Below are 17,032 nucleotides of genomic sequence, written 5' to 3' on the forward strand. Positions count from 1 at the left end.
GTACCTACAGCACACTTTTGCACAAAGCTTTTGCTCATGGTGGTGGATTTGTGGTGAATTCCTAGGGTTTCTATCCCAGTGACAGCATAAGTTGGTTCTCTTTGTGGCTTATAAAGGTGTAGTTGTCTCGAGGGGTGCAGGTGAGGGAGGAGAATGGAACCTGAGGCGTCCATTCGACATGCCACTGACCTGGGACTGGACACTGACCGGCATCAGCAATAAGGGAACTCTGTAGCTGTTCAAGTTGCCACTTCTCCCAGAAGGAGTCACTGCAAGGTAATGGTGTTGAGGAGTCCCAAGGTGGGGGTTGCGATAAAGTAGGCAACATAAAATATATAGAAAACAAAAAAAGTGGATGGGTGAGTCTGGAAATACTGTACTGTGGAAATTCAAAAGTTATGAGAAGAGAGAGAACAAACAGAAACCCAGGCCTGTAACTCCCTGCTGCGCATGGACATCTCCCAAGAGGGAGGGAGAAAGCTCACCAGAACTAGGAGGGATCTCCATAGCATAGGAACCTTCTGCAAATAATGTAGTAAACCAGAATTTAATATAAAGCAGGGATTATAACATGTTTCATAGTCTAAACCAGATAAAATAGAGTATCATTAATGGGAATATTTTCTTGGCAGTACTGAGCAATACCGGAGCTAGTGGAAAGTATTGCAAATAACAAAACAGTAGAGAGAGCAGGAGTGTAGTTTTATGTATTAAATAACATCTTCTGTCTAAAGGCTGTACAGTAGCTGGCAAATACAAATGATTATGATCCACAAAAATGAGCTTTTTACACTCTCCTGGAAAGTCTGCTGCTGCAGACAACCTGGCTGAAGCACAAATCACCTCAAAATCACATTCTCATTCTTATGTCATCAAAACATCATATCTTGTACTCTTCAACCCAAAAATAATGCTCTGCTCAGATGGAAGATTTTTGTTTCCTCTGAGTAACAAGTGCAGGGCAAGCAGAGATTAATTCTAAAAGTGTTACAAATCAGGGTAGCATTTCTTTATTAGAGCATCCCAAGCTGTGCTCTTTAAATAAGCCACAAGGGATTTTCTACCATTAAAAGAAGTTATGCTTTTGTACTAGAGGTGTTTGAATGCTCCACTTTAATGGGCATGTCTGCAAGGACCTTGTTAGCATTCAGCTTCTCCTCTAAAGACCCTGGAGACGAGATGACCAAACAAATTTAACTTAGACTTTGTTTTCCCAGGTTTGTTTTTGGAACTAACTCCGGTAAAGTCAGGGGAGCAGCAAAGGTCGTCTTGCAAAATTAGAATGAAAGCAGTGATACTCATACACAAGGTTGTCAGAGAAGAGATAGAAATACACAAAGCAAAGCAAGAGGCTGGATTCTTCCCTTGTGTTCAAAGCTAACACCTCCAAGAACCTAGAAGCACACAGAGTTCTGCAAATGAAAATAAAGACATCGACAACAAACAGAAAAGGTGAAACCCAAAATACAAAAAATCTCTCGTCAGACCAGGTTCTGTCTTGCCCAGGCTACCTCGGGTGCAGCTTCTTCCTTGGGGTTCACAAAGACATTACAATTGCCTTTCACCATCAATCTACTGCTACAAATCCCAAAAGCTTTGGATCATCTGATTTATTTTAAAAAATTTCCAGAAATGGAACTGGGTGTTCTTTACATTGTCCTACAGTTTTCAGACTGTGACCTGAAAGCAGTCTGAAGACAATGTATTATAGATCAGAACTCCATGTTGCATTAAAACTAACCACAGGGTGCCAGGATATGCACTTCCACCTGACACTGAAATCATTTGCACTGAGATACTCACAGAAAGTTTCCCTCATGGGTTCTTTATAACCACCTCATGAATACTAGAAAATCAACAGCTAAATTAAGGAAGACTTATGATACTTTTAATATATGAATAAATTTAGTGTTTCTAATAACAAAAACTTTAAATGCCACTGGAGTATGAAGGCAAATAAAGCAATGGATCTCCATACAATCCATCTGAAATCACAGAAGCATTGACTCTACAAATCCTTCTGGCCTGAACTCAATTTTCCACTAATTCAGAGGATTACTGAGTGAATTCAACTGTTGCAGATTATATCCCAAATATAATTTATCTCTAAACTGTCTAATTTATCTCTAAAACTGTCTAAGTCAGTCTCCTGACATTAAACTACTATGTTTGCACTCATGCTCTATATAGCACATCATCCATACATTAGCCTGTATCTCAAGCAAGCCAAAAGGTGATTGAGATAATCCCTTGTTACTGATGTTACCATTTGCATCTTTTTGAGACTGAACAGAAAATGAAAAAGAATTAAAATGAAAACAAACATCAATTTAAAATCAACTACTTATGAAAATGTATAAGCTAAAAACGAAGTTACCTCTTGCGTTACCTAGTGTTTGAGAGTCCAGATCATCATCAATAAACTCCTCACCCTGGATGATGTTCTGGGTGTCCTCACTGTGATTAACAGGGCTTGTCATCTCCTGCTCTTTTTCATTGTGCATCTGGGCGTAGACATTTCTGCCTGGCAGTTTCCTAAATGGGACAAGAAGAAAAAATTTTGGGATGGAATTCTTTTGTGTCATACACACATGGGCATCAGAGCAGAGTTTCAGCAGGGCAAAGCTGTTCCAAAACAAAAAATCATCATCACCAATCCCATCCTTCCTTAATTTTGTGATTATAACCTAAATTTACCAACTCTTTGTTCTCTGTAACAGTTTTATATAACTGCCTTATCAGGATCTTCAAACTAACATAATATTTAAGCATGCATTTCTAAGATTAACAGACAATGTTGAAAAAAAATTACTAAAGCCACAGAAAATCTATTTTAAGAATTCAAGCAATAAAAGGGCCCAGTGGATGTTCATTTGTGGATCCCAGGTGTCTTCACATACATTAAGCTGGGCTACAATCATGATCTCATCTCCCTGAGCACTGAAGTGTGATAGCATCAGATGGCACTCATAGCCAATCAGGGACAGGGAGAAAGGTCCAGGAAACAGGGAATGGAAAGGAGCAGACTGAAGAGCCAGGAGGCCAGGACCAAGGGGGAAGGTGTAAGAACATAAACAGCATCAATAGAAGCACAAGACAGAGGCTGGTTAAGTTTAGCAGGCAGCACTGGAGGAGACAGAGTATAAAGTTTGGACTGGGAACTGATGAATTAGACAAACTCCACAAGAGGCAATAATTCACTCACTCTGACTGGAATCTAGAGAAACAAAAAGCATCTTATTAAATTATCACCCTGGCTGAGACTGAGAGGCTTAAGACTTAATAAAGATAAGGGGTTCTTAACTAGATTAATTTAAATTAGACTTTGTCAACTCAAAGGGAAAAATCAGGGACTGGTAGCTTTGCAGCAGATTTTATGGTTTAAACATTCCTCAAGAGCCATACCCTTTGTGCTGGAGCTGTGCTCACCTGCAGACTGCCTAGGCACATGGGGACATCCTTTCCCAAGCACCAAGCAGACACTTCAGATAAGGGAGCTGCAGGCTCTAAGCTCCATTTCCTACAGTGCTAGAAGCTGCTTGACAGCTTGAGCAGCATGACAGCAGATCATGGCTGTCAAAGTCTGTGCTTAAAGCCAGATTATTACAGTGGGCAGAAAAGAAAAACAACGAGCAGAAGAGAAAAATCAGGGTTGAACAGCTGTGGTTTCTGTTGAGCCCCTTTAGACAGTGAGAGAATAGAAAAAGTGACATTAATTTTTAGGCATCTCTCTAAAAGGAACCATCTCCTGCTCCATATTACAGAAGCAGTTTAAAATCTGGATAAATATACAGATTATTCTATTTTTTCTAGGCTTTTGAAGTAGATCTGTTTTAAATGCCATTTCACAAGAAGGTGTCTTTAGCAAGGGGCACCATTTTAATTTGAGATAAAAAAAACGAACTGCAACAAACTATTCTGAAAAACAACTTCCATTGCATCAAAGTAATGAAAATAAATGGAATTTACTAAAAAATTAAAGATGACTGAAGATAATCTCTTTCCTTTAATCTGAGCAATCCAAAAGATAAATTGAGTCCTATATATCTACACAAACACACATATCTGTATAGGTATGTGTATACACACACACACACAATTACATCTCTAAATCAAAATTAGGTATTTTATCCCATTATTTATAAGTAGTACAAAACCAAAAGGAAAAGGACAAGGATGGAAAGAAGGTCTGATGACACAATGTTGTGTTATTATGATCACTTCAACAGGTCTGAGGCTTCCTCCAACAAAAACATACTCGTAAAGCCAAGCCCTGCATCACTCTCCTTTCATTATATGAATTTTTAAAAAAAGCCATTTTGCAAGAGGGAAGGACATTCCTCATAACCAAAACAAATACATTAGGTAATTAATTGTGATTTTGTTTCTCTAGGGCCAGTAACTCCAGACTGTTTTTAATGTGTCTGGTAATGAAACTGGTCATGTGGAAAACTATTCTCTCAATCAGACCTGCATCAAACCTGTCAAACTGTTCACTTTCAGTCCACCATCAAAAGCCTAAGGGAGACAAAACCCAGAAGAATGTCTCTGTAACACATCTGCAGAATTAGCACATATGTTTCTACAATAATTATAATAACCTTCTCTGAACTATTTCTGACAGATTGGAAAAGCATCGATGGCATTATCAAAACAATTTTGACATAATAAAAATGTTAAGCATCTCAAAGCCATATGGCACATCAGACCTTTGCAGTTAAGTAAAGGGAGAAGAGCTGCTAGTGTGACTACTGCCTATGAAACCAAGTTAACAAAGTGTGTCCTTTGGTGTAAATCCTGAGGCTTCAACTCGCAGCTCCTTCATGACTTACCAGTTAGAGATACCATTATCAGAACTCATACTAGTAAAGATGTTTGGGGAGAATGAAGAAACCTCTCAAATTCACAACCAACCATTAAATGTATTTTTGCTAAGACCATTTCCTTATGGTTTAGGAATAAAAGGAGAAAAAAAAAAGTGAGCTGTTATTTCTCACTCACCACAGCCTGCCCAATCCTGCTAAGTGCAGGTGTTTTGGGGAAGTTATAAAGCTGGGGTACTCAATACTTCCACTCTTTCCTTTGCTTCTCACACTTACCTGGAAAAGACTAACATTGAATGGATTGGAGGGAGGAGAATATCACAGGCCTTGAGAAGACATGCACTGTAGGCATTAGAACTTTTATACACTACAGAGATCTCTCTGTGTTTCATGGTGGTTCAGTTTTACACTCAACCACCCTGAAGGAATGATAGTCCAAGCCTTTTCAAGAGGCATTTTTAACACACGTGCTGGATATTCTGTTTATGGGGGATGACCACACTGTGGGATGAAATAGGATGTGGATACTGGAGCCTTGCTGAAGATGAGCCTGATTCTGGCAATTTTGCTTCTTGAACATGCAGGAAGGAGGCTGCCACCCCTACTCACACAGAGTAAAACTCTAGTGTACCCTGATGTGCTTTGCTCTTCTTCAAGAAGCGGCTAATTTTGAGTCCAATGTAACTGTTTGAAGCAGGCAGAGCTGAAATTCTTGGGTCTACATAAAAGACTACTGTGAAAACATGACAAGACACGAAATTTGACCCAAGAGATTTGTATCAGCAATATGAAAATTGAAAGCACATTTAGAAGAACAGACAAGAAGATTATGCAATAGTTTCTTTGGGAGTTTAACTCATCTGCAAAATGCATGTGCTTCACATCCATCACTGGAGACAATTACCTCTTCTGAGCAGCACTCCATGGTTTACATTTTTAGTTCCTTTTGTTTTTCCTGTAGCATTTTATTTCAATCATGAAAAAGGAGAAATATTATGCCTGCTTTGAGGACCATACAAATACGAGCTAGAGATGTAATTCTGCAGACCACTACTAAAGAACATCACAGCACATGATTCTCACCAAGCTCTCCAGGTCCCACACCTTTAAGAAGCTATTCCAGGAAGTACTCTGTTTTCCTTCCTTTATTCACAAAATCTAATCAATCCATACCCCAAACTGTTAGCACTTAGAAATGTTCAGCAGGAAGGAACAGCAGGAGGGGGATGTGATATTGATTCCTACTCATTTAAGCTCTAGTTTATTTGGCTTCAATTCCTTCTTTGTGGAAAAAATATCCATTCGCCTTTATGAAACTTCATTTATTTTCCAAAGGCTTGATTAAAATTCAGTTTACTATAAAAATATGAAGATATTCACATGGCAAAGAGTATGGAATAATGTAGCATTTTCTTGGAACTTAAATAAAAAATTAATAATAATCCATTAAATAGAATACTTTATTGTGGTGTTGACTTTATTATGTTTGGATAAATGTTCAGATGACTGATTTCTTTGTGCTTTAAGGCACTCCTGATATACTTGCCTCTTTCATTTCTGAAATCTTTTCTCCATGCTATTACTTTGATTTCTGAGGATGTTTTTATAAAATATTATGGAACATTAAATTAGTGCCTGTTTTTTTATCACTAAAAGGCATGGATTGGGACTAAGCTTGCTCTCATGGAACATAAAAGTAGTATAAGCAAGGTGGGGAAAAAAGATAGCTTTTCTTCAGAGACTGAAAATGAGACAGTAAGTCAATGAGGCAGAAAGATAACACAGTTCTGCTCCAGATTGTGGAAATGACCCAAGAGGGGGTTCATTTACCAAAATTGGTACCTGATAGTAGCAGGCAAAAAAGGAATACACACAAAATGGGATAAATCTGGGTGAAGACAATTCATGGTGATTTGTGAAAACAATGCATGCAACTTTAAGTAGTAAAGCAGTTTGCAGTACTTTGCATACAAATTAAAAGGTGAAGATTTTCATGCTCTTTCAGAGAATTGAATTTGCTGCAATTAGCCAGGTAAAATGCATAAGTACAAAAAACAGCTATTTGCTCTCGTTTGGCTACTCTAATATCCTGCTATTATACACAAATGAAAAATAAGAAAATTATGATTTCAGATCTTCCTCTAGTAGCATGATGATTACATGGCAGCTTTGATGTGGCTAAAATATAATTTTCCTTTCCTCCACTTTGCCTGGTGCAGACAGTGCTATTTCCCTTCTCTATACTGCTGCCCAGGATCCCACACCATAAAGCTTCTTCTGAGAGGATGAAGAAATCTTTTTCTGGATGGCAGCTTGAAAACCACAAAAAAAAAAAAAAAAAAAAAAAAATACAAACATTGTTTCAAAGGGAATGGAAGAAATGTGTTTTTACTGAACCAAATCTAGTAAAGATGGCATGGTATAAAAAAATACACGCAGATCCCAGATCCGCATTAGGAAACAGCCCTGGATTTTTCAAAATGATTTTCCAGCTGCTTCATATTGTTGTGGGCAAAATAAGCAGCTGCAGTCCATTTTACCTGGATGCTTAAACAACTGGAGCATACTAGTGAGTATTGCAACATGTTGTTTGCTTGAGGCACCCACTCTGTGGTGCTTTCCATAGTCAGCAAGTGAGAGCAGAGCAGAGCAGGGCACTGCTTCACTCGTAGCTTGCCCACCACCCACAGCTGCTGGCAGCTCTGCTCCTCCTGCACAGGCAAGGTTGGTTCACCTGCAAGGAATGACCCCTTGCTCCTTGTTGCCACGCTCAAAATTCCTCCCCTAAACTTTCTAAACCAATAGCTCAGATAAACCAAACAGCTCATTTGTTGAACACCATTAAAATTAGTTTTTAAAAACCCATCACATTTATCATTTGAAATTTACTTGCCCTATACAGAGTAAAAATAGCCCTAATCTGAAGTCCTTATCTACTCTGATCACAAAGGATCAAACCTCTGTGTTTCTGAAAACATTTTGGATTCTTTTTTTTTTTCCTTTGTTTAAAGCAATGAACCATGGCTTGGGATTGCCACAAGTCACTTGCTGAGCTCTGGGGACTCCAGCACTAGTTTTTCTGGAAGTGTCTGGATGCACAAAGAAACCATCAGATAAAGTGGGGGGGTGCATGAATTTCAGGAATGGGGACATGGAAGGATAAACATTTGCAATTTTACACCATGTAAAAACAGAGGGCAGCAGTCTTCCTAGTCAATGCCTAAGTATTTGGGATTAGAGCATATAAAATATGACCTACAGTCATCCAATCATTAGCTAGACAGCCATAACAGCTCTGGTTATCCAGCAGATCATAAAATTACAGACTTCAGGAATAATTTGGGCATGCTTGGGGACAAGATGTTTCAGCACTCAGAATCCATGGGGCAGTTTGGCCATGTTTTGCCATTTTCTATCAAAGCTGTAGGTCTACAAAAAGGCCTGCTATTTTCTCTGCTTTTTTCGTCACAAGTCTGAATTCTGTCACTGTAAATAGATGACATGCTCTCGTGTATGAAGCTGTAACCTCTCTGCCAATCCAGTTTCCATCTTATTTTGCAAGCCAGTTTTTCTATCTTGCATCTTTGCAGGTATCAAACTTAACTTCGAGCCAGCAAAGGGAGAGAAAGCAGCCCAAGACCTGTTCATGCAGTCTCCTGCAAACCACCTGCTTTACATGTGCTCCAAGGCTAGCTGCAGGTCCTCTAGACCCTATTCAGTGTAGTGATAAAACCAAGATCCAAAAAAGTTTCACTGAGGTATGGAAAAAGGAGTTTTAACCCTTATATTAATCTCCATGAATGACGGGAAGGCACCACCAAATGTCTTCCATCCCCTCCTTAGGTTTGTAAATCATACATCATAATTATGGACAGTATTGTCATTTCAACACTTTACACATCTGTAATTTCTCTGTGGAATTAAATAATACTTCTATTTCCCCAAGTTATCTGAGTTACCATAAGCCACAGTAATTCTGAAATTATCACTTAAAATTGAACATTTTTTATTGCCTATGGCATTCTTTCAGCAAATTAATTTTTAATACCCAGGCATATAATAGTGAAAAGTCTCCTTAATGTATTATAACTTTCAACTTTTATATCTATAAAGGACACTCATTTCATAGCCTCAGTCCCTGTGGACCAGTTTGTAAACTTACATACTCACTGTCCTGACTTTAAAGGGACTGTACTCCCAACAAACACTCCACAGGGATCCAGCAATGCATCAACCATCTCCATCAACACAGGAAAGATTTTTAAAAAGGATTCAAGATTTTGGTGGGACAGGAGTTCACAGGGAGCCCATGAGGAAAAAGTGATTTTTGAAACATAGCACTGATTAGGTGCTTAATATTGTTTGAAGAAGAAATTGCAAAAGAAGGATGCAACCAAAAAATTGTCAATTTTGAAGAGCTTAGCAGTATTATTTAAAAAGGATTCTTTCAAATATCTCAGAAACAGATAAGATACAGACTAAAATTGAAAACTATTGCACGGCCATTCATCAATGCTAACAGCAGTTTTCAAGCTACTGACAAACTTTTGAATAAATCTCACAATAGTCCTCACTTGCATCTAAATAACCCCCAGCCCCCAAATGTAAATGCAAATTATTTTCATGAATTATATACAGAAGTGCAAGAGACATTCAAGCTCACAATTTGGAAATTGTACTGTATTTTCCTCCTTAATAAAAGCTCCACTTATAAAGCAATGGTTCATAGAGCATTTTAGAAAGAACTCAAGAAAGAATATGTTTCTATTCCTTTCTTGAATATTTTATAATTCTTCTACCATGCAGTAATTGTGACTGTTATTTAATTGCTCTCATTTAAGAGCTAATAAAAGATATAAATCTGATAGCTTTTAAAAGATATCACAAGGAAATTTTATGATCGAAACACAAACAGAAAATCCTCCATTGTATTGCTATTGAAATAATATAATTACATCACATCAACCATTTTTATGTTTTTTCCTTGCTTCAGGCACCTAAAAGAGCAAAACGGATTTTTATTCCATTTTAGACAGGCTGATTCAGTATTCTGTGCTTTGTCCTTTAAAGCAATCAGTCACTATGAACTCTAAAAAACTCAAATTCTTGAAGAAAAATGGGTTTTTCTCTATTGACATAAAAATCCTTTAGCTAAACAAACTCTTACTTAATGCTAGCTTCATTTACTGCTGTCACAAACTTAATGCTGATAGTAGTTCTATAAACTTGTATTTATTTTAAATAAAAATCACCCCCTAAAAATAAGGCAAATCAGTATGAATCCTCACTGAGGAAGGACAACAGGAGTGGTGATGATGATGACAATGATGATGATGATGATGATGATGATGATGGCTTGTTTCCAGTATGCTCTAACCCAACAGCTTCTGAATGCCCCAGAGATACAGAAATGCCAATAGGATAGACAATGATAACACTGTCCCGTGAACAACAACAAATTATTTAAATTACAGAGAAGCTCAGATTAAAATTAATTGCAGTCTACAGATGTATCAGACTGTCCAAGGCTGGCATTGCTCAGTTTTGAGAATATCCTTCACAGAAGAAATATTTCCTGCAGAAATATTTCTTCTCTCCACACAGTCTAGTGCCAAGTTAACGCTAATTTCTTTCTGTCAGTCATTTTCCATGACATTGCCTCAGCAATTAAAATGTAATGTGTGCAAAGAGAAGCCCCAGAGCATTACATGCTTTGATAAAACTACTTTTTTAAGCAAATCAGCATTGCAGATGCACTCCCTGTCCCAATAGTTTTAGCTTATTCATAACTGTTAGGAGTAATGAGAAGGGAATTAATCAGGAATGATATTTTAGTTCAGCTATGATTCTTGATGGTATTATTTAGACAAATTGAACAAACTCTCCATAGTTCCTATATTGTTGATATTTATTTTGGATCACAGTAAGTGAAACAAGCAACAGTTCAGTACCTTGATGTCTGAAAAGTTCAGAAAAATATGACTTTTCAAAGGGGTGCACTTCTTGCAATTCTTCAAGAAATCTTCTTTATAAATGACAAACTCTGTCTTGCTAATCTATGGATAAATCTAATTATTAAAATGCATCTATTGGTTAGGGTTTACTTGCCTTTTGAACTTGTAGAGGATGAAAGCCCCAACAGCAACTAGACAAACAACAAAGAGAACCACAATAGCCCAGTAGCCACTGCCTCCTCCAATCCTCTGAGAGTCTGAAACACAAAATAAAAGAACAGTTTTGCATGTCCCCTTCCACATCATTCACATTCTTGAGCATTCTTTTCTATTTAATTATCAGGTCAAAAACATTGGTTGTTGTTTTTTCAACCTCTTTTTACCCCATCTGGCTTCTTCAGAAAGGCAAAACCACACAATTAGTTGGTGACTTGTTACTGAAGAACAGAGGACACATTTAAAAAATAGAAAGCAACAAACAGCAAAACCCAAGATCTTGAAGATTTAATTATTTGGGTACTCAGTGGTGGTTTGGGTTTTTTTCAGGGAATCTAAAGTTATCATAGTAAAGTTATCACACACCCTAAGTATTTGCTTTGCAAAAGCAGGGCTGTATTAATTTCACAGATGGAGAAACTAAGGCTCTGAACAACAAATGAGCTCATCAAGGTCATGCATTGTTAAAGGCAGAATGAACATGGACTTCTTTCAATCCCTTTTGTGCTGGCAAACAAATGTCAATCCTTTACACCAGACAAGGTACCACAGTGAGACTGTAGCACAGTTCTACATTAGAAACTAGATAAAAGAGCTTTGTTTTCTACAGAGAGATGACAGATAAAATATCACACCATAATTTACAAAAATTGATAATGGCTGGCTAAAGCTGTTCTCCCACAACACAAATTAATAAAGGATATATTATGGGAGATAATACACAAACAAAAATCACAGGACATTCTCATAAAAGATTTAAATCAAAGCTAGGCTTTATGGTTAAAACATCCTTTTAACATCTCCCTGTTTAAAATACACACATACTCTCTTCAACCACTTTCCATCAACAGTGAATCCAGGGAGGCAGGAAATGCCAATTCCCCTTGCCCCCACCCCATTTCCATTTGTTTTAAATAGAGAAAAAACACAATTTATCTCAGGACAGGATTAGTAATGTGGAGACCCTACAGCAACCTTCCCATTAGCTGATCAGAAGATCAGAGATACATGGCAGAGATGCAGCAAGCCTTGTTAGACCCATGTAGTCAGAGCAGCAGTTAATGGCTGATATAAAGGCAAAGAAATTCTGCTTTCTTAGCAGCCAGTGCAACCTGAAGTGCTTTTAGATCACCAGATGAGTTTTTGAAGCCTCGTTGCGTCTTCCTTCAGAACACTCTTTTGTACAGTGGAGGTATTTACTTTATGTTGTGGTTACACAGAAAAAGCAAGAAGTACGTGATACAAATCACAAGATATGACAAAATGCAAACATTAAAAAAAAATATTTGGTTGTGACTGTTAATAACAACCAAATGAAAATGTATGTGTACATATATATACACATATATATACATATATACACATATATACAAAAATAAACATTTGTAAAATAATATATGCATCTATGTTTATTTATATGTAACGAGTACCAAGTAAATATATACATATGTGTTATATGTACACATACATGATTTTCTCCCTAAATTATCAACACTTGAACAGGCATCCAAAAGTTGGTCCATTGATAGTTTTATTTATATATTTACCTGAACTGGAGTCAGCTAAAGTCACTAAGACCCAGTAGCCTCCCCTCAGAAAGAAACTGATGTTGTGTGCATTCAGGGCCTGCTTTATAGCTGTTATTCTCTGAAAATACAACAGATAGAAGGTCAGATGTCTGTTCCACTTTTAGACATTCAATGTTTTAAAAAGGAAAACCTCTGGTTCTTTAAATGGTGAAAGCACTTGTCAATGATGAGCTGAAATCTAAAAGAAATTCAATATTTAAAAATCAAGCAAAACTCCAGAAGACATAAAAGCTGAAAACATCACAATTTTATAGACAAATCTTTCTTTTTGATTACCCAAGTCTTCACATTTACCCACTATGAGACAGACAGCAAGCAATTTGCACATGCTATTGGGTTTACCTGGGCCATAACTCACACAATGCATAATCCATATTAAAAGCCCCCATTCTTCTAACCTATCAGAAGAAAACCTGTGATGCCAACTTTGGATTTTTTGCCATGAAAATTAACTACTACATAATAATGAACTCCATGTCATAATTTACCTTACCTCCTTACCTAGAATGGAATAAATTCCATTTATAGCTAATTTTTAACAATACTCCATAGAAATAGATACATTCATTCATGTGGAAAAAAAAATCAGTATTCCTCCCATTTTCCTCCAGTGAATAGAGCAAAGTGAAATATGGTCTCTCATATTTTTATGGAGCAGAACCATTAAATATACCCTCACATCCTAACCCCGGATGACAAATTGTCTGAATTATACTTTCTACTTGCTTGTGTCTTCAACATGGTCAATTTTCTAAAAGATCAAAGCTAGTTTTATACTCTATGCCTTATAATTTGGGACACGACTTCCCAGAGGATGCCAAATTAGAAATTTACTTTACATCCATGAAACCTTCACAAGTAACTCCTTTTACGATATTATCAATTATGGTGCTCATCTTTGACAAGCTTTTGAAGTATAATGGATAAAAATCCCTGTGGTCCCTCTCATATTATGGACAGGCACTATACAAAAGTTCAAATATCATCATTCTTTTTGAGGAATATCTAACTTCTGAAGCTATTCCACTGATTTTATTAAATATTTTTTATGTGGGAATGACTCAACGTAATGGTGAAGTAATCATGGCTTCAGTTATTTCACAAGACAATTACAGCAGACATCTCCTAAGTATTTATCTTTTTGCCTAAAGCCTGAAAAGAAAATGGATATGAAAACTCCACTTAGGAGTAACTCCTCCTTAGGATTAGGAGGCTTATAAGTGATGCTGCTATCAATGAATAAAATTTCTTTGTATCAATCCAGGGTCATTCATGAGTTCATGGTGTACAGTGCCAAAGAGACAGCTACTTTAAGTTAATCTGACTTACATCCAGTAAATGAAATTTCTGAGCTCCATAACTTTTGATTCTTCATATTTTCCTGGCAGGTTCATAAGGAACCCAACATTTGGTGTGGTTTTTGCTTAAGTGATTAAGACTTGTTTGTTATTTAACTCCCCACTGCTGGATTTGAACCCAAATCTATAGGAAGAACATGTCCCCAGGTCCTGAGGTAAAAAATTTGAATCTCATGTGAATCCAGCCAAAGGTTCTGGCTTACTTATTTCACTGAAAGACTAATGTATTTTTCAGTGCTCATGGGTGTTTTTTCCTGTCCCAAGGTATTTGTTGAGCTCCTCTCTAGACTTAAGTGGAAGGTTCATATACCAGCATTTGAATTTTCCATCTTCTTTTTTTATATCCTTTACAATGACAATATTTGAACATGTCAACACAATGGCTCCTGCATTATAAGAATGTAAAAGAATGAAAAATAATGACACTGTTCAAACTCTTACCCACATCTACATCTTGGGTTCTGACTTTCCCTTTTTGCCAAAGCAACTCACTGGGAATTTTCTACTACTGTGAAGTAGTTTGTCTGGATAGAAATCTTCCTCAGAGCCCCTGCCTTCCAGATTATAGTTTAGTTATATTTTAATTGACTCTTTCAACTGGACTTATCCCACCTGACATTAGACATGCAGTAGATGTGCATAAATTAAGCAACCAAGTCTTCTCTGGAGTCAATAATTAGAAAGGAAAACTTTTGAAATTTCTCTGTTCTTGAAAGCAGGTTAAATCACAGTCAGCTTTTACTTCTCTCTGCATATATTTGAAACAAAAAGGGCTCTTGTCAGAGTGGAATAAAATTTCAGAATTTCCAAAGGGCTCCTCCTACTGCACTGACAGCTTACTTACCATCTTTGTTATTGATTGCTACTTTTATCAGTAATGATTCATATTCTACATGACTAACCTAATAAACAGCATCACATCCCAACACTCCATGTAAAGCACCAATAAAAACTCCAGCAAGCAGCTGTTCCCTGCCTGAGCAAGAAATTATTGCCTTTAATCTTTCTGAAATAATGTAATATTCCCAAATCTAAAAGGCTTTCAGCCAAGAACAAAGAGGTTCTCTTTAAGAAAAGACATTTTATAACTATGTCTAAGTTAAAGGTATCAGGGACACCTCCAATGTGCAGAAAACATTCTGCATTGCTGGGTTCTCACAAAAGTGTCACAACTCTGACTTTGAGAACTGGCATAAGCAGTGTGACAAAGCACATCTTTTCACTGATTCATGATAAAAATCTTCAAGATTCTCTTCTAGTAACAGAAGGGAATGTAAGGAATCTTTAAACATATGACAACATGAGTATTTTCCTGCTGACTTACCAGAAGCTATTGCTTCTAAGTTTATTTATATAGGATATATTTTCAGGATATTTCTCAAGTCACAATTGATTCTGATATAACACATTTTATCAAAATTTTTGCTATTCAAGTCTAAAGCAACACATTTATATGCACATACCAATAGCTAAAACAATGTCTATTAGCAGTAATATAAAACCAGAAATGTAGGCAGCTGTCACAAGAAGACTGGCTGTACATCTCTACAGCACTGTACTCTAAAAACAGTCAGTGTTGAGATGTGAGACTGGTGTACCTGACTTATCATCACAGCACAGCAAAGGCTGCTGTAATTGCTCCTGTCTCCCTTGTTCCTGCTCCAGCCATGGGTCTGACCTGGTTCATCCTAACAATGTCAGAAATGTACACAAATTCTCCAGATTATACAACTTCTTTCCCCTTCCCCTGCTCCTCTAGCTCCAGAAAACCTTTGCAAGGTCTTACTGGAGAACTAATTACAAAACTGTGTCCTGCTGCACTACTGGGACATCCCTACGGCCCCACTGAATGGCAGCTTTTCCAAATCATTTGCAGCATGGGATTGCTCCTCTTTATGCTTTAAAGTAACTCACATGATGTTTCATACACAAACATGAGCACAACCTTGAGACAGCATTGATTTTAACTGATACTCTTTAAGCTGCCTTGAAGTACAGCACTAAAATAGAAATTGAGATTTAAAGGGAACTAATATGCATAACACTTTGCACTGAAGTAAAATGTTTGTACAACCAAAATAATCTATCTCCATTAGTTTCCTTAAATTATTGAACATATCCAGTCCCCAATGGCTCAGAATAAGGAATTTCCTTTAGAAACTTCACCTTGCTTCCTCAAGAAATGCACATTTTCAAATAATTTTGAAGTGGCAATATTCCCCTGGCTGAAAGTCTTAGTCCATGAATGTGTCTCTACAAAAGAAACAACCTACAAAAATTAACTATTTCCTGCAACATAATCAGGAATTCAGACTCCCAGGAATTCTCACTGTGATTACATGGGAGAACAGTAAGGGTGCCTGCCAAAAAAGTAGAAAGCTTTGTGTGCTCACACATTTCAATGATAGACACCTGTTCAAGTACTTGGATAACTTCAACATACTCCTTTGGACCTTCCAAAGTACATCTCATGAACTCCAAACACAACCTATTTGGTTTATGTTAATATGAAGAGCTTTGTCTTGCCTACTGCCCCAGCTCTTCAGAGACCATGACCTTGTCTTAGAAAGCTTTAAAATGCCCTTCAAAGTTAAGGACACCTTACACTGATTCTTTCTAACTGGCAGGACATGAACTGCAAAGTACAGGCACAGAGCTAGGATGTGTTTCTTCTCTATCACAGCCAAAGCACAAATATAATAAATTGTACGTGCCAAACAGTCTTCTGTTTTCAATGGGCATGAAGTCTCTAAAAATGGATGAAACATTGTTTGAAAACAACTAGGGAGAAACTAATCTCTGATTTTCAATCCTGTCTTCACTAAATTTGTTTTTTACCAATTGAAAATGACATTTTCTTACAAGGGCATAAAGTACTTGCTTGATGCTCTTTACATTATGGGTCAATGACTAAGGTTCTGGGTTTGTTTGGACCTGAAATCTAATTTCCTTCTGTAGACAGTGCAGAGACTCTTTGCTCTACTGGATCTTCACAGAATGACAAGTATCACTGCTATTTCTGTTTAAAAGACAGACCAATATTAAATATTCTTGAGAAACACACTAATACCAGAAAGTAGATTGTGATTGTC

At 37.1% G+C, this 17,032-nt stretch overlaps 1 protein-coding gene across 6 annotated transcripts in view; it reads right to left on the minus strand.

Annotated features, from left to right (window-relative positions):
• Positions 1 to 17,032, minus strand: part of SORCS2 (sortilin related VPS10 domain containing receptor 2) — a 535,446-nt gene that overhangs the window by 10,596 nt on the left and 507,818 nt on the right. Inside the window, exons 24-27 of one of the 6 annotated variants that reach the window (XM_058023756.1) lie at positions 12,541 to 12,640; positions 10,932 to 11,034; positions 2,432 to 2,535; positions 190 to 269 (exon numbers count right to left, since the gene is read on the minus strand). In XM_058023756.1, the coding sequence (XP_057879739.1) occupies positions 190 to 269; positions 2,432 to 2,535; positions 10,932 to 11,034; positions 12,541 to 12,640 (387 nt within the window). Of the gene's footprint in view, positions 1 to 189; positions 270 to 2,377; positions 2,536 to 10,931; positions 11,035 to 12,540; positions 12,641 to 17,032 lie in introns of all 6 variants that reach the window. The other 5 variants (XM_058023752.1, XM_058023751.1, XM_058023757.1 and 2 more) reach the window with 5 other exon arrangements.

Source organism: Melospiza georgiana, chromosome 5 (assembly GCF_028018845.1).
Source record: "Melospiza georgiana isolate bMelGeo1 chromosome 5, bMelGeo1.pri, whole genome shotgun sequence".
Lineage (NCBI taxonomy): Eukaryota > Metazoa > Chordata > Aves > Passeriformes > Passerellidae > Melospiza > Melospiza georgiana.